General features: G+C 40.6%; 1 protein-coding gene across 7 annotated transcripts in view; it reads left to right on the top strand.

The window, feature by feature from the left end:
* Nucleotides 1-20,102, top strand: part of LOC121314451 (GREB1-like protein) — a 60,299-nt gene extending 40,197 nt beyond the window's left edge. For 4 of the 7 annotated variants that reach the window (XM_041247738.1, XM_041247743.1, XM_041247742.1 and 1 more), the window contains 23 exons: nt 1-121; nt 762-1,100; nt 1,298-1,426; nt 1,511-1,645; nt 1,758-1,955; nt 2,223-2,403; nt 2,648-2,837; nt 2,938-3,071; nt 3,729-4,068; nt 4,400-4,515; nt 7,083-7,327; nt 10,429-10,994; nt 11,199-11,301; nt 11,438-11,593; nt 11,902-12,044; nt 12,293-12,454; nt 13,142-13,346; nt 15,189-15,354; nt 15,610-15,837; nt 16,007-16,148; nt 16,329-16,529; nt 16,855-16,993; nt 17,293-20,102. The exon at nt 1-121 is cut by the window's left edge and continues 65 nt beyond it. In XM_041247738.1, coding sequence (XP_041103672.1) covers nt 1-121; nt 762-1,100; nt 1,298-1,426; nt 1,511-1,645; nt 1,758-1,955; nt 2,223-2,403; nt 2,648-2,837; nt 2,938-3,071; nt 3,729-4,068; nt 4,400-4,515; nt 7,083-7,327; nt 10,429-10,994; nt 11,199-11,301; nt 11,438-11,593; nt 11,902-12,044; nt 12,293-12,454; nt 13,142-13,346; nt 15,189-15,354; nt 15,610-15,837; nt 16,007-16,148; nt 16,329-16,529; nt 16,855-16,993; nt 17,293-17,456 — 4,503 coding nt within the window. In that variant the 3' untranslated portion in view covers nt 17,457-20,102. The remainder of the gene's footprint in view (nt 122-761; nt 1,101-1,297; nt 1,427-1,510; nt 1,646-1,757; nt 1,956-2,222; nt 2,404-2,647; nt 2,838-2,937; nt 3,072-3,728; nt 4,069-4,399; nt 4,516-7,082; nt 7,328-10,428; nt 10,995-11,198; nt 11,302-11,437; nt 11,594-11,901; nt 12,045-12,292; nt 12,455-13,141; nt 13,347-15,188; nt 15,355-15,609; nt 15,838-16,006; nt 16,149-16,328; nt 16,530-16,854; nt 16,994-17,292) is intronic. The other 3 variants (XM_041247744.1, XM_041247740.1, XM_041247741.1) reach the window with 3 other exon arrangements.
* Nucleotides 20,103-22,398: the final 2,296 nt, after the last annotated feature.

Here is a 22,398-nt window from a genome sequence, read left to right as displayed (position 1 = left end):
AACTGCTACAAGAATCCCCAGCTGAATGGCAAGGCTTTGGAGAAGCTTGGCATGGCTAGCAGCCAGTTACTGAGTGTGGAGAGTATGATCTTATTGACCCTGCAGTACCTGGTTAGATTAGGTAAGTAGCGAGCACTGCCAAGCCTCAATGGATAATGCCCCCCATACAACCAGCAATGTTGGTCTTTACTGCAGAAGAAGGCAGTCTGGAGATTAACAGACTTGTTTAATATCTCAAAGTGCTTTGAGTTTTGGGTTTCATGGTCTTGCTTAAGGTCTAAGAGTCTTAGGCAGGGTTAAAACAGTTTATTTCCGCTTTTAGCTGTTAGAAATTCCGTCAGGCCTTGCAGTGTTGTTGTTTTTTTTATTCTTCTTCCCCAAAGTTATTTGCCGTTTCCCACTAACTCTAATAACAATCCTGTAAGCTCCATGGCTATTTTTTTGCCTTCCTCAATAGAGGGTGTGGTTAGTGACACCACCTTAGTTGTGTATTTGTATTCTCTCACTTCTGTTCTCTCATCCATTTTAAAGCACCTAATACACAGTAATATAATAATAAAACATCCCAAATTATTAAAGAACAATACTCTTTAACCACATCTTTAACCTTTAAAACTTGAAACTAGACACTTGTCCCGACCTGTAAAGTGTTGTTTATATCACCGTGTTACTTGAGTTGCATTACAATATTTATGATTTGCATTACAATATTTATAAGAATAAATCTGTTCTTCAGCTGGTTTGTTTGCTGTTGTTTGCAGGCTGTGATCAGATCCCACTGCGGGAGGAGTTTGAGCAGATCGTCCTGAAGGCCATGCAGGGGCTACCACTGCAGGAGCGCTCGTCCCTGCTGCCCAGCACCAGCCTCCCCTCCTGCTACTCGGTCTCTCAGGCTCAGCTGCCCTGGCTGGCACGCCTCACCGCTAGCGTCTCCAGAGACTCGGTGCACGTCCTCGTAACCCACAACTCCCTGAGGGAGGGCATTTCAGAGACGCTTCGTTCCCTTAGCGAGATCCCACATCAGCAGCGTCTGCCTGACTATGTTGTTGTGATCTGCACCTCCAAGATGCGAGGAAACGAGTTCTGTGTGCTGGTCCTAGGTAGGTGCCAAACAGGCTCGGAGGGTGTTAAGTTGATGAGTAAATTGCAATAAAAAAAAAAAAAGAAAAAATATGATTTGAAACATTAAAGGTGAATGCTTGGCAGTTAAAATGTACATGCTGGAAAAAGTGTAATTTTTTTCCCCCTTTTGGTAAATGGTGTTTTTCCTGACCATTTCTCTATGTCTGTTACCCAGGTCAGTATCAGTCGAGGGCACTTGCAGAGAGCACGCTCACCACTAGCGAGTTCTTGAAAGAGATCAGTTATGAGCTGATCACTGGGAAAGTCAGCATCCTCGCTTCGCATTTCAAAACAACCTCGTTAGGTAAGTCAAAGCCTTTTTTTTTTACTTTACTTTTGCCCTTTGAACAAGTCTGGGTGCAAATATTCTTTTTTTTCTGTACTGCAGGAGATAATTTAGACAAGCAGCTGGAGCGGTTTCAGCAGAGGAGAGGCGATAAGGTTGTTGTGCCTTTCCGAGGTGGTGTTCACGAATGCGTTCAGTCGCAGGAAGCTGCTGCCATGGTGCCAATGCAAGACACAGGTAAGGCCTGGCTGAAAGTTTTTCTTTATCCAGCTTAAACAAGTTTCGTAAATGGTGTTGAATTCCAATCCAGTAATGAATCATATAGTAAAGTCCTGTCGTGTTTCTCCAGGCTGTAGCAATGAAGTGTTCCAGATCTACACTCCACAGTTGAATGTGGCCCGCAAGCTTTTATCCCAGGTGTGCTCCATAGCTGACTCGGGCAGCCAGAGCTTGGACCTGGGCCGCTTCTGCAAAGTGGACTTCATGATCCTAGTGCCCCCCTCCGAGGTCCTCTTCCACCAGACTGCACAGCGAGTCAGACAGTCAGGTAGGCAGAAAGAGCGATACAGTTTGGGTGATACATATATTTTATACTCTGTGTTCAAAATCTGTATTTACCATCCCTCTGGAAATTTAGCTTATTTTTTTGGGTGTGGACTGGGTGGCCTAGTAAACTAATAACTTGATCTTCTTACCCATGTAAGCAGCAAAAGAGACAAAACTGGTGGGACATTAACGGTCTGCCAGCACTTCTTCAGTAAGTGTTTCTGAAACATTTCTTGACCACTTGCCTTTCTCCTGTGCTGTTCTCTAGGAGTTCTGGTGGATCTGGGTCTCGAGGAAGCAGCCAGCATCCACCAGAAAGCAGAAAAATGTGTTGTCCGGTTAGACAACGATGTTCACAGCAAGTTTGAGGCTTTCGTAAGGAAAGTCAAGCAGAATCCGTATACCCTGTTTGTCCTGATTCATGACAATTCCCACGTCGATTTGACCAGGTACGATTTTATAAGGAATGTTCTGTCGACTGTAATTATCCTGTAACTGCAAACAGATAAAAATAGACTACAACAGTGTCTGCTGATATCTGTGCAGAAGCTGCTCTATGTTATACACACAGAACAAAACTGCAATACAACACAAGAGCACTCAGACCTGCAACTTGCATCAAAAACAAGATTACTGCCTGAGCTTAAGGCACAAGTCAGCAGTGTGTGTTCGCTAATTTGTCGTCTCCCTCAGCTTGATCTCTGGGTCAGTGTCGCATGGAGAGCTGCAGGGCTTGGCTGATCGCGTCATTAACTGCAGGGAGGCTCTGGAGTCGATGAACCTCCTGGTCCTGCAGGTCAGCTCCTTCCCCTTCACCCTGCAGACACAGCAGTCCCGGATCAGCGTTCACAACGAGGTGCACTGGCCACTGCATGAGAACAACGTGAGTGCAGCCCTGCCCCCCTCTTTAAACAGGAAGTCCACCTTGTTGTGTACCTTCCTGGTGTGCCGATTTGTGATTCTCCTGTCTTTCTGTCTGTCAGGAGGAGTCTGGCGCAGAGGAGCAGGTGTATTTTGGTCTGAACGACTACAGCAGGTCCCTGCGGTGGGGCGTAGCGAGTCCTATTCTGAGATGCGATGATGCCTTTGAAAAAATGGTGAACACTCTTTTGGAGAGGTAAATGGACTACAATTTCAAATTTTGCCTTTTAGTAACAGTTACCAGATTTAAATACTTACAATTAGCCTAGTTACACATAGCAGCAAATATAACTGCTTAGCCCTGGGGTGATATAGCCCTTGGGAAGAGGATAAAATGACTATACATTGGGTAAACCCTGGTCTCAGACTTTGCATGGCCATGTGTTGCAAGAAGTTTATCTACATTCTGAGAAAATGCGAGAGCTAGTGGGATTTGTACATTTGTACAAGAACTAATGCACTCTACATGTTGTCAGCACTGTGAATTATTAATCATAAGTTGAAGGAAAATGTAGGTCATGGAGACACAGTTTTTCATTGGTACTACCATTTGTTGGTAGCCATTTGTCTAATGTTTAAACATTCATAGGCAGTTATGTCAAAAATGCAGCTTGTTGTGACACATTGCGCTCAGTCATTGAAACTTCTGGAGCTTAGTTTTTTTATTTCAATAAAAATGTCTGTATCTAAAAAAACGACATCTTAATTGAGCTCAAACTGGTGAAGGCTTCATCTTATATATAATTTACACATAATTTGTCCAAATTATTTGTCCTGGGATTTGTCCTCAAGAGTATTATGCAAGGGTTGGCAGACACACAATAATAATCGATGCTCTCGATGTCCTTTGCAGGTACCCACGGCTGCACAGTATGGTGATTCGCAGCTACCTCCTCATCCAGCAGTACACTGAGGCCATGATGGCCCTGACCTCCATGACCTCCCTGCGGGACCACACAACGCCCGAGACCCTGGGTATCTTGGACGACCTGATCGGCATGCCAGGCAGGGACAAGAGCGGCCGCGGCCACATGCTCATTATCCGCGTGCCCTCGCTGCAGCTGGCCATGCTGGCACGGGAGAGGCTGGAGGAGGTCCGCGACAAGCTGGGCCTCCAGTACCGCTTTGAGGTCATCCTGGGCAGCCCCTCCTCCGAGCTCTGCCTCGCCAAGCACTTCATAACCAGGCTCAAGGTAAAGTTCACAGAGGGGTGTCACAAACTAATGACAATTAGGATAAAAAAAGTGCTCTATGGGTCTTTATAGCCTGGACCAATATTTGAAAAATAGCTGTTGGTTATTTTATATGCAGTATCTGTTCTGAAATACCAGGGTTTTCATGAACATTTTCATGTTAAATGTTGATATGCGTATCAGTGTCCTCAATGCAGGATCATTTTAAATTTGTTTGTATGTTATACTTTTTAGGAATGCTAGAAAACTAGGCTGTGTTATTTCCCATATTTTCGGATCCATTTGAATTCCAAGTTTGTGTCTGAACACGGTATTTGTTGCGTTATTGCAGGCGTGGAGAGGCTATGAAAGTGAAGACTGGGTTCCCCGCACCTATGAGGACCTGGAGGGACTGCCATGCATTGTGATTCTGACTGGAAAAGATCCACTCGGGGAAACATTTCCCAGGTCCTGGCGTTTTATACCTCTTTTCTACTGTACAACCAAGCCGCACCGAGCCAGCCCGGCATGGCTTAGGAGGCGCCTGGTTGTTTTTGCACTTCAGAACTTGAGCTGTGCAATTGACGTCACAATGAATGTCTCGAGTCACATGTAGGTGATGTGGTATTAAGAGACGCTGTATTTGAGTTGTGAATGGTGGACCAGAGCTTATGGTTGTATTTTTCTTTGTTTTTGTTCTTCTTATATTAAGGGCCATCCAAAATGATACACATTTTCTGAAATTGTACAAAACATGCACTGGGAAGGGGTGTCGAGGGCAGTGAGTTCTTTTTTTATACAAAAATAACTTTTATATAGCTTCTTGCAAAAGTACTGTTGACACCAGAGATGCAGTTTTTGTCACAGTTTGTGATATTTTACTTTTAGTTGAGAAAAAGGATCCTCTTTAGTTAGCACACATTACCTTTCCAGCACGTGGAAGAGTACATAAAGCAATGGAGTGTCAGAAAGTTCTGGTTATATTTCTCTTGAGTGTCTCTCAAGTTCCTTTATGATGCAATGGGGTTAGCAATATCAGTGTATATCATGGGCGATCATTTGGTTGGCAAATGGTACAGAAAGACATCACCATACAATTCAGTTAAAATACAATTACAGGATTCTGCCGAATCAACGCCCTGGTTTGAACAATCGCCACCCCACTCCAACTTTTAGCTGAAAGTCAAATTTTCACCATTTATTTCCGGTTTTTAATAATCATGCGCAAATAATGCCTAAGGGCAAATGTCGAGGCTTATGTGAATACAAAAAAAAACCCTAGACATATTTGCTTTGTTGCTTGCATCATTTGCTTAGTTGCTTGCATCATCGAGGAAGGTTCAGATAACAGCTGTTTCGGATCAGATACTACAGTGTCATTGATTACACTTTCCTGTTACGGTAGAGTCCTGGGAGGCTGTGTGGTCCAGTGGTTAAAGAAAGGGGCTTGTAACCAGGAGGTCCCTGGTTCAAATCCAAACTCACTGTGTGACCCTGAGCGAGTCACTTAACCTTCTTGTGCTCCGCCTTTAGGGTGAGACATTGTTGTAAGTAACTCTACAGCTGCTGCATCGTTCACACACCCTAGTCTCTGTAATTCGCTTTGGATAAAGGTGTCTGCTAAATAAAATAATAATAAATCAACACACATTAAGTCGAAACCTATTTGGATAAAGGTGTCGATTAAATTATTATTTTTAGGTAAAATCCATATTTTGGATATATCATATAATATATATATACTATTTTTTTTTTTTTTTTTTTTTTAGACACTGCAAGAGCTTGTTACTTGGGCACCATTTTTTTGTATTGAACAAGTTAATGCTATTAATGCTATGCTATTTATTATTTCGCGTTGGACACTGCAGTTACTTACAGAGATTGTAAAGCCCTTTATTTTAGCCCTAAAATTTCAGGTGTGTATATATTTTTTAAATGTAGCTAAATGTAACTTTTTTATTTTAGCATTTTTTACCTACGTATATGGTTTTTCATGATGTGCACTGGACACTGCAGCTGTAAAGTTTAATGTTTGTTTTTCTGAAAAAAATTTGAAATGACAAAACAGTGGACATACTGCAGCAACTGGCAATTAGGAAATCCTACCTGTCAAGCAGTACTACTCGATTTCATTGTGAAATCAGATTGGAAAACATGACATATTTCTTGCAATTAATTTGTAATTGCTAAAATATAACCTCTTGACCTAACTAATTCTAGAAGAATACAATCCCATTTTACATGGAGATGTATTTTTCAATGGTGAGCCCACGTAGATGTTGGAGGACTTGAGCTGCCTCTCTCGGTAGATAGAATGCTATTAAAAATATGTAAAACTAAATAGTACCTTCTTTCTGCACACAGAAAAATAATATGTTTTTACCACTTTGGAAATCCATGAGCCAATTAACAGATTATGATCTTCTTGTGAGCCATAGAGAGAAAGATTATCATCATACTACAATCCCTGCATGTTTATGTCCAAAATAGGATACAGTAAACCAGTCAAAAGTGCCTGTTTGCACATCCACTATAGTGTTTAATTACATTTAAAAAAAATAGGGCCTGATTCTCATGTCAGCATTTTTTATGTACGCTTCTGGGTGCTGTTGATCTTGAAAAAGAGCACTCTGTGTGTGTATGCTCTAGTTGATGACAATTTTGGGCAACCTTTACTGAATACAACTAAATAGCAACTATGGGCTGTACTTTTCTCTCTTCCAACTTGCTGCACACCATGTTGTTCATCTTTTCGAGCGTGCTGACTGACGCAACGTAATGACAAAAATCATTAACCCCGCCCCTGACCCTGTTCTGCTCTGAATCAGATTCAGATGTGTTGTGAGTCCAGAGTTTCACAGTCTCAGACAAATAGCTAGTGGAAAACTACCTGTACGGTGAGGGCCTGGTGCTGTCAGGGTTTGGATGTGCCAGTAGAAAAGGGGTATTAGTAGCATACATTGGAATTGTAGCTTTCATTTTGTTGCTGTAAATCTGAGGGAAGAAACATCTAAAATGTGTCCTTTGCTGTGCAGGTCGCTGAAGTACTGTGACCTGAGGCTAATCGACTCCAGCTACCTAACACGCACAGCCCTGGAGCAGGAGATTGGGCTGGCGTGCCATTACGCATCACGACACGCCACCCAGGAGCCCTTGGGGGCCATGGTCTGGCCAGAACACTATCAGGAAAAAGCCAGCAGCACTGAGAACGACTCAGAGGAGCTTCACATCGACCTGGAGAGACCGCATAGCAATGGCAGCGCAGTCACTGGAACCTCAGGTCAGCCACTGTCACAGCACAAGAAGTGGGTCTGCTGGATGCGCTGCTTGGGTTCCAAAAGCTTTGAATGTGGGCTGAAACCCAAGAGAGTAAAAGAACATGCTGTACCAGCCACCTAACCCTACTGCAAACCTTGTTTTAATTGTCTTTGAATAATAACCTTTCTATGTCAATACTGACCTTTTGCCAAGTCTTTCTGGTTTTCTTGAGCTATGGCTGAGAATGATCCACTCTTGTTGACGTGTCCGTTACAGTTTTATATCTTACTTAACTTTATAAAACAGGGGTGGCCAACCTTTCACAGACCAAGAGCCTAGTAAATAAAATGTAGGATGACAAAGAGCCACAAACTTTAAAAAGTGCTTCATTTAGCATTTCACTGATATTTTTACTACAATTACTATCACACACACACTATTAAAAGCAGCTGACCTTTATTTTTTCCAGTACATATGTAATATTGATATCCAAACAAATACATTTTCACTATATATAAAAGCATAGTTTTGTTTTTGTTTCATATTTGGGTGAATAGCGAACTTTAGTTTATTTTCTTATATCACATACTGTACTCAGTGTGACCTTGTGGCATTCTTTACTACGCACATTGTTCTGAATGCAGCTGTAGTTCAGTCTCACTGTTTAGATCTGAGACGGATACGTTCTACCGTGTGAGAGCTGCAGGTCAGAAATTTGCTTTTGCAGTTGATTGTTATTTGGACATAGGATAGCAATAACATCCCTAAGGCAAGTTTTCACAAACTCACCTTCCGCACGGGCACTGTTCCAGGCCACTTGTTAGGAGTAGGCTAGAGTTGTGGTCTCAGATTGTTTGGCAAATTTACGTCTGTTTATCCATTTGCTTTTTAACGACATTTTGATGGGGATATTTTAATCAGCTCCGATCTGAAAATGAAATACAAACTTTCAGATATAACTCAAAAGATGTATTCATGAACATAATATCTAACATTTGCATAGCAGAAACACCATATTTAAATGGAAAAAAATAAACATAAAATGTTTATTTTCTAAATTAGCACATATAACTCATGACTAGCCTGGTGGTTCTAGCATTAACTGTAAAGACAGAGTCTTTCAGAAATTCTTTGTCAATGCGGGCATGGTTTATAGTGAAATAACGCTGCAGATTTGAAGATTTGAACTGCGACATAAAGGCAAGTACCCGGTTGCATAACACCTTAAGTGAAATTCCCCCTTAGTTTTCCCAAGTGTTCTACTTGGGTAATATTTGTATTTAAGTATTTCCCTTAAGTTAGTTAACCGTTGCACAAAACGGCTTTAGGGGATAACTAAGTGAAAATACTTAAATGTCCTATTGAAACCCCTTAAATTGAAAAAACGGTATGGCAGCGTTTTTGGAAATTGAAGAGGACAGAGCCACACTTAGCAGAAGGATTTGCAGAGAGAAAATCCTTTGGATATAATGGATGACAAGCAATTAATAACAAACTATTGATTTGGCCAAAATATTGTCTTTTAAATGTCTGTATAATGCTGGAAACAGATTAACAACCCCAGACAAGAAGAAATCACACGTTGCTCCCTGTTCTTCAAATACAGTGGCAGCACAATGTTTTTTTGCAACTAATGGCTTTTTATTACTATAAAAATGAATACTTAAAAAATAAAAACACATTTGGCCTGTTGCATAACATGTTAAGTGAGGTTAATTCTGCTAAATACAAAATACTGCTCTCACTTTTAATTGTTGCGAACACAACCACACAAATTGTTTAAACAAATATGCACATTTTTGTAGATTTACCTGTTTTTTTCTTGTGATGCGCTTCTGAAATTATCGGAATACATATCTGAAATCAGAATATATATATATATATATATATATATATATATATATATATATATATATATATATATATATATATATATATATAATCTTGTGAATGCTGCGATTTACCGTTAAATTTCTTGCATTCACACATTCAGTTACTTCTGCCAATTTCTTCTGCTTCATGGCAGTTGTCAAATTCGTACATAGTTTGCCAGTTATTATTTGCTTTCTTTTACTATATTCCTCCATAAGTATCGTGTTTTTCCTCCTCTGTCCAGTTTGTGTTTTTTTAAAAAATTTTATCAGCCATACTGTAGTTTCCCTTAACTGTCCAAACGTTGCCATGGAGACAGGATTTACAGAGTACAGTAAACTACTCACCTATTGATTGAAATCTTAAATAATCCATGCATACTTAAGTGTTTTCCCTTAGCTAAGGAAAGCGGTTAAGATGTTTTGTGCAACACCCATACCTTTTTCCCTTAGCTAAGTGAAAAATACACTTAAGTGTCACACTTAAGTGAAATACTTAATAATAGAATGTTTTATGCAACCGGGCACTGGCAAATGGCCAGGCGTTTTCTATTGCGTTCAACAAGAAAATACATTATTCTCCCACTCCGGTAAGAAGGTTCGATATTCATCTTCAGATTTTCTTTTTCGCTATTTTTTTCTGCCATTATGAACAAAACAGATGGCAGTCCTATTCAAAGTAAAGTTAACGGTTTCCAAGCTTCTGTAACTTGAGTCCCGAATGCACAGTAAAGGGTGGATATGATTTGCCTGTTAGTTGGTATGTAACAAAAAAGTGTTGCTGCCATACTGCTCATTGGCTAAGGTTGGAAATGGATTGTCTTGTGGTGGGGGAAAAAAAACCCAAAAAACTCAGACTTAATGTAAAAATAATACACATATTTAAAATAGCATAAAAAAGTAACTAATTCATTGTGTAATGAAATATATGGCAAGTTCGAAGAGCCGCATTTTGACCACAAAAAAGCCACATGCGGCTCGGGAGACGCCGGTTGGCCACCCCTGTTATAGACTATTTATAATTTCTGATCTTGTTTTTAAAAGGTCTTATATTGTTCTCTGCTGATATCTCAGGATATTGCCATGGAGATTTTATTTTTCTACCCAATCAAAATGATGCTTCTGTATACACAGAACAAACATAAAAAAAACATTAACTCACCTCATTTGGTTTGGACTTTTAATTTCTCTTTAAAATAGAGGAACATTTTGTATATTAAATTAATAGTAATGTAGCCTTTTATTCTCATAGTAGGCTCCATCACAGAGAATGGGGTGAGCTCTTCAAGTGCTGCGGACAGCTCCCAGAAGATCTCATCCTCCCTCACCTTTCAGAACATGACCAGCAGTTCTGCTGAGGAGGGTGCCTCTCGGCCAGGCATGAGGCAGGAGTGTGACTCACAGGGCAACCAGCCAGCCAGCAGCAGTGGCTCAGTCCCCCAGCCTTCCTCCTGTGGTGCCTCCACATCCTCCTCCTCTTCCCACAACACCCAGAGACCTAGCCAGTCCACACGCGAGAGCTGGAGCCCCCCAGCTGCCCAGCCTCGCACCGTCATCCTGTCCCGGGCAGCCTACAACCTGCTGGGCAGCGAGAGCACCGGCCAGCTGCACTCGTCCTCTCTGCTGCCCCACGCCGACGTATCCTGGAGCAGCCACCTGCGGCCCCTCTTCCATAGGGGCTTCAGCACCGAGGAGCAGTCCCTCTACTACCGACAGTGGACCAGCGCCCGACAGCACCATGCCGACTGCAGGAACCAGGTCGGGCAAGAAGCCGTTGGCTTCCACCCACGCCGTTTATTGCTGACTGGGCCACCACAGGTGAGTTAGCCTCCCAGAAATAGTTACATCAAATAGATACAGGATACATTTTTATATTCGTACATTGAAAACTTTCTTTTAGACATTATTAAGCTCACAAAGCTAAATCTTACCCCCAGAGGCCCTGCAAAATCAGCATGGACTTTTCTCCACTTTGTACGGAGTGTTTCAAAGGCAGCTTGCTAAGACTGGGTTGTGTTTCAGGTGGGGAAGACGGGGGCTTACCTGCAGTTCCTGCGAATTCTCTTTCGCATGCTGATCCGCCTGCTGGAGGTAGACGTGTACAATGAGGAGGAGGTTAACGAGGGTGAGTGGAGTTGTTTTCATAAGTATGCACACTAACTGCACTGACTTTTCAGAGCAATAATATTTGGCATTGACAACAAAAAAGCTGATGCATACAACAATTCTTCTTCCATGTTTTCAATTTGAATTGTTTTCAGATGTCACAGAAAGCAGTGAATTAACCCAGCCATCCAACGATCAGTGGCCAGACATTGAAGTCATCAGCAATATGCCCTTTGACCTTCGCCCCCATGATCCGAAGTCCCGTCACACCAGTCCTGTGTACACAGAAAAACCGACCAAGTCTCTACAAGGTCAGCTTGTAACAAAATTACAGCTACTCAGTTACAAGTAGCATATTTTAAACAGTATGACAAACTTGACAAACTTACTGTTTGTGTGATAAATGATGAAAGGTAAATGTAGCGTTTTATAAATAGACTCGACAGATAGCTCTGAAGCCTGTTGTACCCAGTGTTTTAATTTTCAGAAACTTTTGCGTGGTATTTACATTAAAAAAAAAAAAAAATATATATATATATATATATATATATATATATATATATATATATATGTGTGTGTGTGTGTGTGTGTGTGTGTGTTTATTTTATTTATTTTTTAGCAGGTTATAATAAAGAAATAAAGTGTGAGGTATCTGCCGAGCGGGAGACAGTCTCTATAATGCTAACCAAGTATGCTGCCCACAATACCTTTCACCACTGCGAACAGTGTCACCATTACACAGAAGCCAGCCCAGCAACACAGGTCAGTTACTCTGCAGAATATCAGTGTGCATTCAGAGGAAAAACTTTGTATTACTATAGTCACTGAATGAGATTTCAAGCATTTTTTAAAAAATGTAATACTATTAATGTTTTGTTTAATTTAAAAATCCAACAGAAAGGTAGGACCTAATGTTAAACAAAATAGTTTTTAAGTGAAACTGAATATGAGCTTTTCTTTGAGATTTAAGTGAATCTTTACTGAATGCTTCTACCTTGTTCTGTTCACAGCTGTCTGATGCCACACTCCACGCATTCACTTTTTCATCCTCCATGTTGGGAGGCGAGGTCCAGCTTCACTTTATCATTCCCAGATCCAAGGAGAACTACTTTGTCTTCAGCCAGCAAGGGAGGCAACTGGAGAGCATGCGGCTTCCCCTTGTTACTGATAAGGTGTGGTTTTGATCTGCAGTGAACACTAATAGCTGGAGCTTAGAATATTTTCCCATAGTAAAAGCATAGCAAAGTGTATTACAGCATAGGGAACGCATGATAAAACACAGGTAAGCATTGTAAAACCCAGAGGTATTTTCTGGCTTTCGTTCATAGCAAGCACTGCATTTCTTCTGTGTAAGCTGCTGTTCAGTGTAAACAAGGGATGTGATATTCGAAGCATCTTTCCTTAAAGCCTCAGATGCTTTACCAGCAGTGATTCTGCTTGTCCCAATGAGGATTTGGAAGAGTTATAAGATTTTTTTTTAAAATGTATCCCACTGAGAGTTTCCATAACTGGGAGTCATTTAACATCTGTAACTGGGAGATAACATCTGTAACAGGGAGACAGCATGGTTAAGAAATTCTGGAAATCCTGCCTTTAGGGATTAGGCAAACTGTCATGAGGCATTTTTGACAAAATAGAAGAACTTTTTTACAAAACCAAACTGAATGCAACAGTGCTAATGCCAGCATTCTGAATGCAACAGTGCTAATGCCAGCATTCTCCAGGTATATCCTCTCCTGTATGTAGGGTGTTTGATTCTCATTTGGAAAACTATGGTGAGGTGGAGTTGCAGCAAAGTGATCAGGTACTTTTTTAAGGCATTTCTAGCAAATGACTAATGGATAGTTTATTATTGACAGAGTGCTGATGTGTTGAAGAGCCCCATCTTCACACCAACGACAGGACGTCACGAGCATGGCCTGCTGAACATATTCCATGCCACAGAAGGTGCTGGTCACCTTCATGTCCTGGTAGTCAAGGAGTATGAGATGCCTCTTTACCGCAAGTATTGGCCCAACCACATCCTGCTAGTCCTGCCGGGGATGTTCAACAACTCCGGTGTAGGTAAGTACCAATAATGTCACTCTTCATTCATACAAAACTGATAGTATTGGGGTACAAAGTAGTTTGAAACTAAAGGTTCAATAATGCTAATCAGGAAACATCTTCAACAACTCATCGTCCACGTTTTGTCAGATACTGTTAATTGTTTTAAAAGTTTTGTTAATAATTGAACAACATTTTTACTTTTTCTGAATACTAATAATGTGCATCCTGGCTTCTGGTTACTCCCTTACTGTGTTAATACATTCTTCTGAACTCCTAGCTCAATGTACACTGAACAAAAATATAAATGCAACATGTAAAGTGTTGGTCCCATGTTTCATGAGCTGAAATAAAAGATCCCAGGAATTTTCCACACGCACAAAAAGCTTATTTCTCTCAAATTTTGTGCACAAATTTGTTTACATCCCTGTTAGTGAGCATTTCTCCTTTGCCAAGATAATCCATCCACCTGACAGGTGTGGCATATCAAGAAGCTGATTAAACAGCTTGATCATTACACAGGTGCACCTTGTGCTGGGGACAATAAAAGGCCAATCTAAAATGTGCAGTTTTGTCACACAGCACAATGCCACAGATGTCTCAAGTTTTGAGGGAGCATGCAATTGGCATGCTGACTGCAGGAATGTTGCCAGAGAACTGAATGTTCATTTCTCTACCATAAGCTGCCTCCAATGTTGTTTTAGAGAATTTGGCAGTACGTCCAACAGGCCTCACAACCGCAGACCACGTGCAACCACGCCAGTCCAGGACCTCCACATCTGGCTTCTTCACCTGTGGGGTCATCTGAGACCAGCAACTCGGACAGCTGATTAAACTGTGGGTTTGCACAACGAAAGATTTTCTGCACAAACTGTCAGAAACCATCTCAGGGAAGCTCATCTGCGTGCTCGTCGTCCTCACCAGGGTCTTGACCTGACTGCAGTTCGGCGTCGTAAGCGACTTCAGTGGGCAAATGCTCACCTTCGATGGCCACTGGCACGCTGGAGAAGTGTGCTCTTCACGGATGAATCCCAGTTTCAACTGTACCGGGCAGATGGCAGACAGCGTGTATGGCATCGTGTGGGTGAGCGGTATGCTGATGTCAACGCTGTGAATAGAATGCCCCATGGTGGCGTTGGGGTTATGGTATGGATGGGCATAAGCTACGGACAATGAACACAATTGCATTTTAACAATGGCAATTTGAATGCACAGAGATACCGTTACGGGATCCTGAGGCCAATTGTCGTGCCATTCATCCTCCGCCATCACCTCATGTTTCGGCATGGCACGACCATGGCCATAATGCACGGCCCCATGTCGCAAGGATCTGTACACAATTCCTGAAAGCTGAAAATGTCCCAGTTTTTCCATGGCCTGCATACTCACCAGACATGTCACCCATTGAGCATGTTTGGGATACTCTGGATCGACGTGTACGACAGCGTGTTCCAGTTCCCGCCAATATCCAGCAACTTCACACAGCCATTGAAGAGGAGTGGGACAACATTCCACAGGCCACAATCAACAGCCTGATCAACTCTATGCAAAGGAGATGTGTCGCGCTGCATGAGGCAAATGGTGGTCACACCAGATACTGACTGGTTTTCTGATCCACACCCCTACCTTTTTTTTTTTTTTTTTTTAAGGTATCTGTGACCAACAGATGCATATCTGTATTCTCAGTCATGTGAAATCCATAGATTAGGGCCTAATGAATTTATTTCAATTGACTGATTTCCTTATATGAACTGTAACTCAGTAAAATCTTTGAAATTGTTGCATGTTGCGTTTATATTTTAGTTCAGTGTATATTGACTTGAATAATAATTCAGTGTTTGACCTGGTGTGTCTGTTCAGGAGCAGCTCGGTTCATGATTAAGGAGCTCTCCTACCACAACCTGGAGCTGGAGCGAAACCGCCTGGAGGAGCTGGGGGTCCTGCGGCAGGAAGTCTGGCCCTTCATCCTCATCATGGACGACTCCAGCGTTCTGTGGAATGCTCACAATGTTCAAGAGCAGACCAGGTAACAACCAGGACCGCTTAGTTATCAAGTTCTTTTTTGTACACCTTGTTCAGTTAAAGATCAGCCTTGCAGTGTCCCAGATCTAGTAGAGATCCTTGTATAATTTATAAAGGATTTTAGAATATGGACTGATTCGGAATATGAAATAAATCCTATTGGCAGTGAGTAGTGTGCAATCAGGCAATATGGTTATATAGCATTAGCTATTATGAAATGACAGTATCCTGACATTCTTCATTTTAATACTTTACACAGTGAAACAGCAGATGCATCCCCCAGCTTCAAGAACATCTCTTTAAAGATAGTCCTGCAGCACATGGAGGCTACTCCTAAGATCACCCAGTACGCCATGTGTGGTATCCGGAAATGGAGCCGCCACCTGGCAGCCAAGAGACCCGGTGCCCCTTTCTCACGCTGCCACATCCACGACTTTGTTTTGCTCAACATTGACCTGACCCAGAATGTTCAATATGACCTGAACAGGTAAGCAGAACTCTTGTTGTTTATAAGGCACGCCACCATAACCCATCAATGGATTTACAGACAGTTTGGAATACATTAATGCTGGATGTAAAGTTGTTATTTTTATTATTGTTGTTATTATTACCCCTGTGCTGACACAAACCACCCTTTTTTTCTTGTTACCCTGCAGGTATTTCTGTGAGGAGATTGACTTCAATCTGCGGGCTAATAGCAGCGGCCTGCTGATCTGTCGTTTTAATAACTTCAGCCTCATGAAGAAGCGCATCCCTTGTGGAGGCCATAAGGACTTTGTCATTAAACCCAAGATCTTGGTAAGGAATTTCCCTTGTTGTTCCCTTGTTCTGACCACACTAAGAAGTATTGAAGCTCCAAATATGGTATGTTAATTAATCATCAATTATAGAACAAATTTACTTGTGATCTTTGCAGATAGCCATTGCTTGCAATTGTGTGCTTACGTGTTTTAGTCTAAGGGTTGCACTTCCCTGCAGGTGTCTGAGAACCTTACCTCCATCAACCCCTCGCAGTACGTCTGCGCCCCAGACAGCGAGCACATGCTGCTAGCTGCTCCAGCCCAGTTCCTGCTGGAGAAGTTCCTCCAGCACAGCAGCTACAAACTCTTCCCCAAGGCCATCTTCAATGAGAAGAGCCCAGTTCTGGCCATTGACTGCTACCTGAATGTGAGCTCAGAGGTGAGGAAGAAATGCAGTGCCCTACCCACACTACTACACTTACTGCTGCAAAGCAACAACCCTCAAGTCACTTGACATCTGCAGTAAACAGAATTCATGTTTTTTACAATTTTAGAAACGATCTGGTGAATGCATAACAGTGTGGTCTTAATTTAAAGGATACACAAGTATTTTTTATGCTTTAGCTGTTGCTTATCCTTCCGATATGACTTGAAAGAGTTTTCACAAACAAATTCAGCAAGTGGAAATTGAAGTTGAATTTGAGTTATTGAGTTACTTGTGCCTTTGTTGACTAACACAATGTCCTGCCTTGTGTCCTTGTCAGGTGTCGATCTGTTACGTGAGCTCTCGGCCTCACTCAGTGAACCTGAACCACAAGGGGCTGGTGTTCAGTGGGTTGCTCCTCTACCTCTGCGACTCCTTTGTTGTTGCGGACCTGCTCAAGAAATTCAAGTTCCTTAAAGGTAATTTTGTTATGCTGATTTACTGCACAAAACCAAGTTACTGTGCATGATTGTAATACCCTGTTGCCAAATGTGATTCTAAACCATCAGCAGCTTGTTTTGGATTTTCTTTGCTAATACGCTACACTCTTTGTAAGGAAACCATCAAGGACATACAACTTTGTGTCTGTGCTTAACATATCAACCCATTTGCCTTTGCACAACATAATTAGGTTTTATCATGTATGTATTTTTATTAAGTCAGGATATGAGGCCAGCAGTTTTTGCGCTCTCTCATATGCAGTGTTATGTTCCTGCAGGTGCCACACTGTGTGTTATCTGTCAAGACCGGAGTTCGTTACGCCAGACTGTTGTGCGCTTGGAGCTGGAGGACGAGTGGCAGTTCCGCCTGCGTGACGAGTTCCAAACGGCAAACAGCAGCGATGACAGACCCTTGTACTTTCTCACAGGGCGCCACATCTGATACCAAAAACACCATTCGAATTTCTTTTTTTTTTTTTCTCTCGTCATTATTGTAAAGGATAATCATAACAAGCGGAGAGTGTGTTCAGCAAGAGCTGGGCTTACAGTCATATCCAAAGAAATGGCATTGCCCTCTGATCAGAGAGCAAAAAGCACATCTGAGACCACAGCATTGCTATGTATACACTCTTCTGGAAGGCCTTATTCCATCTACACTGACCTTAAAACTGCACTAATCAGAATGAAAGATGTCTATAAATAAATACTTTTTAAATTGTTGGGATGTGCAGAATGTCAGGCTGCTTTCTCAAATGTATTATTCAGCGATGCCAACATGGACAAATGCTGGTACTTGGACTTGCACAGCTGACACAAGATGGTTTGAGATTTGTTTGTGAAAGTACTCACACCATGGGTGTGTGGATTGTTTTAAAGATTGTAAAGCAAGGGGGTTGTGCCCTTGGTTCTAGCTAATACTGTACTTGAGGTACAGTCCATCTCAGGGTTTTTAAAGAAAACACAACATTCTCGCCAACTAAATGTGAAGTGTTTATGTTTTGTATTATATGAGATTTATAAGTTTCTGTTCTGTGGACTTGTAAGATGCACGGATGCACAAATGTAAAGTGGTGTTGGCACACGATCCTTACTGGTCATTTTGTCTCTGTAATCCACACAAAGTGGTTGGACCCAAAGTAAGGAAAAATGTATTTGATCGTAGTATTTTTAAAGCACAATCTCTTGTGCTCTGCAAACAGATCCATTGGATTCTTGTGTTAATATAAACCACTCCTAATGAATTTATAGTACTTCCTACCCAACCCAAAGAGATTTCTTTATCCAATCAGAACTAAACTGAACTACCTTTTTCAAGTTTAATACTGCGCCTTCCAATACTTTAGAGATACCCCAAAACCTAAAAAATTAGGAAAACATGCACGGTACTAATAAAGCACAACATTATTGTAGCTGCTATTAGAATGGTCTGGCTAATTAGCTGATTTGGGGGTTTAGTGGTAACATATTAAAGTTAGAATGGGAAAAAAAAGTTTCTAGGGAAGCTCAGACAGGCATAGAAGGTGATAACCAAATTACTCTCTCTTGCTTTTAGTTTTGCATTGATGACGCAAAAAGCCCTTGTGGGATTCTGAACTCTGGCTATTTTAAGTGGTCTTCAGCAGCAAAGCTTGGGGCAGTTAACTTTTTTTACAAGGGTAGAGAAAAAAAATATATATATATATATAGAGGGAAGCAATGAGACCGAAGCACAAAGTGGTCAAATACTGGCAAAGGTTTGAACAACCAGTCCTCGACTTGAATCTCTGGGAGAACAGCTAGCATACCATATTTTATTTATTGTAAGTGAAGAATGGACATGCAATATTAAAAATTGCACATGGTAGTCCAAATACTAGGATTATGTTTTTTTTACTCCCAAACTCTCAATCCTAATCTTTGATCCCTGGGCAGCCACAGATTGAACTGACAAACAGTCTCATGAAAACTTTATGGGTATGGAAAATGGGTTTAGAAAAGTTCAAGATCCTTGATTAAAGATGTCAGAATTTGACCAATGAGGAGGAGGGCACCTGCCAATTCTGCATCTTTTCTTTTATGGCTGGTTTCGTAGACTGCAATTAGCACTAGTCTTGAACTTCATTGCGTAAGGTTACGTTAAGCTATCCAAGACTAGTGCTAATCAGGGTTTGTGAAATCAGCTGAGTTACTTTATCTTCAAACGAAAAAGCAGTGTTTACAATAAAATAAGTTGTAGAGTAATAGATTATTCTAATGTAAATGTCAGTGAATATGGTTTCTTATTTTATAGTAGAACAGTTACTTTGTTATTGCTTTATTGGATTGCTGTGACGTGTTTTCAGACACAAATATTCTACCTAGATTCCTGTGATGTTTTCGTAAAATCTTGTCATATCTCTTCTCAGAAATTCGTAATTTAATTGGAAAAACAATCCGGCCACTAAGCAGAATTTAATATATTTTAAAAAAGGGTTTTAGCCTGATAGTGGTGTTAAATGGAGTCGACATACATTTGGCTCAAAGACAAATGGATAGATGGTGGAGCCCCCTAGAGGTGGGACTTGTAGTAACATACTTAGAAGTATACCTTTCTACTAAGACTTTAAAATTGTCAGCTTCCAAAATTCACTGTTAAAGCTGAAATTTGCCAAATTCCCATTTACCAAAAAGGAAGGTACAGCCTCTAAACCAGTAGTTTTTTTTTATTTTTTATTATTATATTAAATGCTGAAACTGGTGTTCAATTTGTCTGACAAAATGCCATGCCCGAACCAGGCACCAGTAAAATAAAAATTAAGTAATTTATCTGATCTAACACTCATGTTATTTTCCAATCACCTTCATTAATTTACTGATGAATGTAAACAGAATGTCTTCTTTTTTCTGTTTTGTAACTAAAACTATTTTAGGCACGTAACTTATGCAATCACTTTTTATAATTTTGTCTAAATTGCTGTTTGTTTTGGTTCTTTTTCATGAGGCCTCCTTGGTCGCCTGTGTGATTTATCTCACACTTTTATCATTTTCTATTTGTTTTTTAACCTGTGGCTACATAACATTCAAAATGTGCTTTTGGTTTAAATTGATGTAATAAATTGACATTGGTAAACGTTTCAATGTTAATGGTGTTTTGTCTGGGATGATCTGTCACTTTCTGTACCCCGGATATAACCGTCTCCTTGTAGAAGGTTGTTTGTGGAATTGAGGACATTATCATACGCAAGCACTTTAACATAGTATCCATACAAACCACTTTACAACACCAGATGAGACAAACAACTGCATACAGTACATTATGTAACACTAACTCTGACTTGGACAAAGCCTTTTTTATTGTCTTTGAAATGTTGGTCAATGCATTTTACTAATTTCTTTCAGTATTGCTACATATCTTACCCCTGAGCATTTTATAGCTATGGATGAACTTCATCAGAGCAAGAATAACAGCAAATCGTGAAACTCAAGCTGGGAGGCGCCTTCTGTACTAATATCAGTTACTCACTTATGCAGACACTTCACTAGTGGCAACAATCTAAACAGTGTTAGCTAGACCAAATATAGCATAATTAACTATGTTGGGTGTATCAGAAACATTTTTAAATGGGAATTAATGTAAATAAGTAGAAATACAACCCCATCCCAAGAATGATATTGTTAATTGATCAGCATTGCCAGCCTCATTTATGCTCCTCAGCTATCTGCATGTTGTTCATCCTTTTATATTCACTGATTGTATGCACAAAGAAAAGCAGCATAGTAGTTAGGTGGGTTAAACTGCGTTAAAGCCAGAAAAAAAGTCACCAATTACGTTAGGATTCAGCAATGGATTGATTTAGCCTGAAAATACACCCCACCGAGGAAGCTCTATATGTGAATCAAATGTTGCAGTTCATTTGAGAGATTATGGGAAAAATTATTCATATTATTAAATATAAATAAATCATTAATAATAGCTCTACATGTTGTGGATGGTCAAAACACCACCCACTGGATGTTTGCTTGTCCCTGAAAAGAAAATAGGTCTATGACTCAGAGTCAGTTTCAATCCAGTTTTATTTTCTTCCATTTTTTTACCACGGTAGTTCTTTCCAATTTACAGACTGCTTCCCACACTCAACCCAGGGCATATTCAGATGGTGGAGAATTGGCAGCACAGGGCAGGTTTTTAACTTTTTATTGATAGAATGGTCAGTTTGGAACATTAATGTCTTCTTTGAAAAAATAGTTTTCACATGCATCCTGCTGGCATGAAGACATAGTCAGCATAGTAATGTAAAAGATTAGAACAAAGTTTCTGTTAAGTGCTACTGTATATGTTTTATATCTAAGGATTATGTTTTTGAAACTATGCTGGGTGCACCAACTACAACAGAAAGAAGAGCCCAGGTAGAAAGGTTGCTGTCTGAAAAGAACACAGACAACAAAGACATACTGAAGGGATTAACAGCAAAAATCTTGCAATACAGGCCTGTAAATCTTGTACCCTCCAGCCTGACCCTCTAGGTGAAAGGTGTAATTTGGAGAATCCCCAGGTGACTCCCTCATCACAGGGTGTCTGGCCAGAACTCTCTTACAGACAAAATGACAGTTTTTTTTTTTTTTTAATTCCAGAAGGATCCTTATTCATGTTGATGTGACTAAACAAGATGGATCACAATATTTAGTAAAACACATTCATTTCAGAACATTATACTACAATTACAGAGCTTTAGAAGGACAGATGAAATGTCGAAATATTATGCTCAGATTTATTGTTGTAAAAGGTGTCTTCCATTATTAAATTCACTCACATAATTAAACATTTCTCTAAAGAAGTGTTTACTGTGCTATTGTACAGTCCACGCACCAATACGGTAATGTTCACTAGTAACTATATTTGTAGAGTCAATGTTGTGATCCATTTTCCATGTAGTCTAAGGTTGTTAAGGGTGTACTTATTCCAGTAAAATGTAATGTCATTTTACAAATCACCTTTATCAGCCAAACTGTCATTATACCGTACAGGAGTCAACGCCATCAAAATGTACAACTGTGTACTGCCAGCAATACAAAAAAGAAACATGATAAGTACCCGATAACTTAATATTATTAGGTATGACTTTACTTTTTTATTTTTTTAAAGGAAATACAAACTGATACACACTGCTATATCGTAAAGATAAGCAACCTCTCCAGTCACCATTAGTAGCATGTTGGGCTGTCTTCTGTTGCTATGGCAGCTTGATGCGTTTATATGTTGATTTTGCAGTATGAGGGATCACTTGTGTTCCTCACACGGATTGTGCAGTGCTGTGTATTGGTTGGGGTCACCAAGACCATCAACTTGATTGAAATCTGTCAAATGGACTACTGGACATGGTGTTCATTGCTCAGTAGGGGGCACTGTTGGGCCCAAACACAACTAA

This window comes from Polyodon spathula, chromosome 4 (assembly GCF_017654505.1).
Source record: "Polyodon spathula isolate WHYD16114869_AA chromosome 4, ASM1765450v1, whole genome shotgun sequence".
Classification (NCBI taxonomy): Eukaryota; Metazoa; Chordata; class Actinopteri; order Acipenseriformes; family Polyodontidae; genus Polyodon; species Polyodon spathula.
This window is presented reverse-complemented; position numbering and strand designations above follow the sequence as displayed.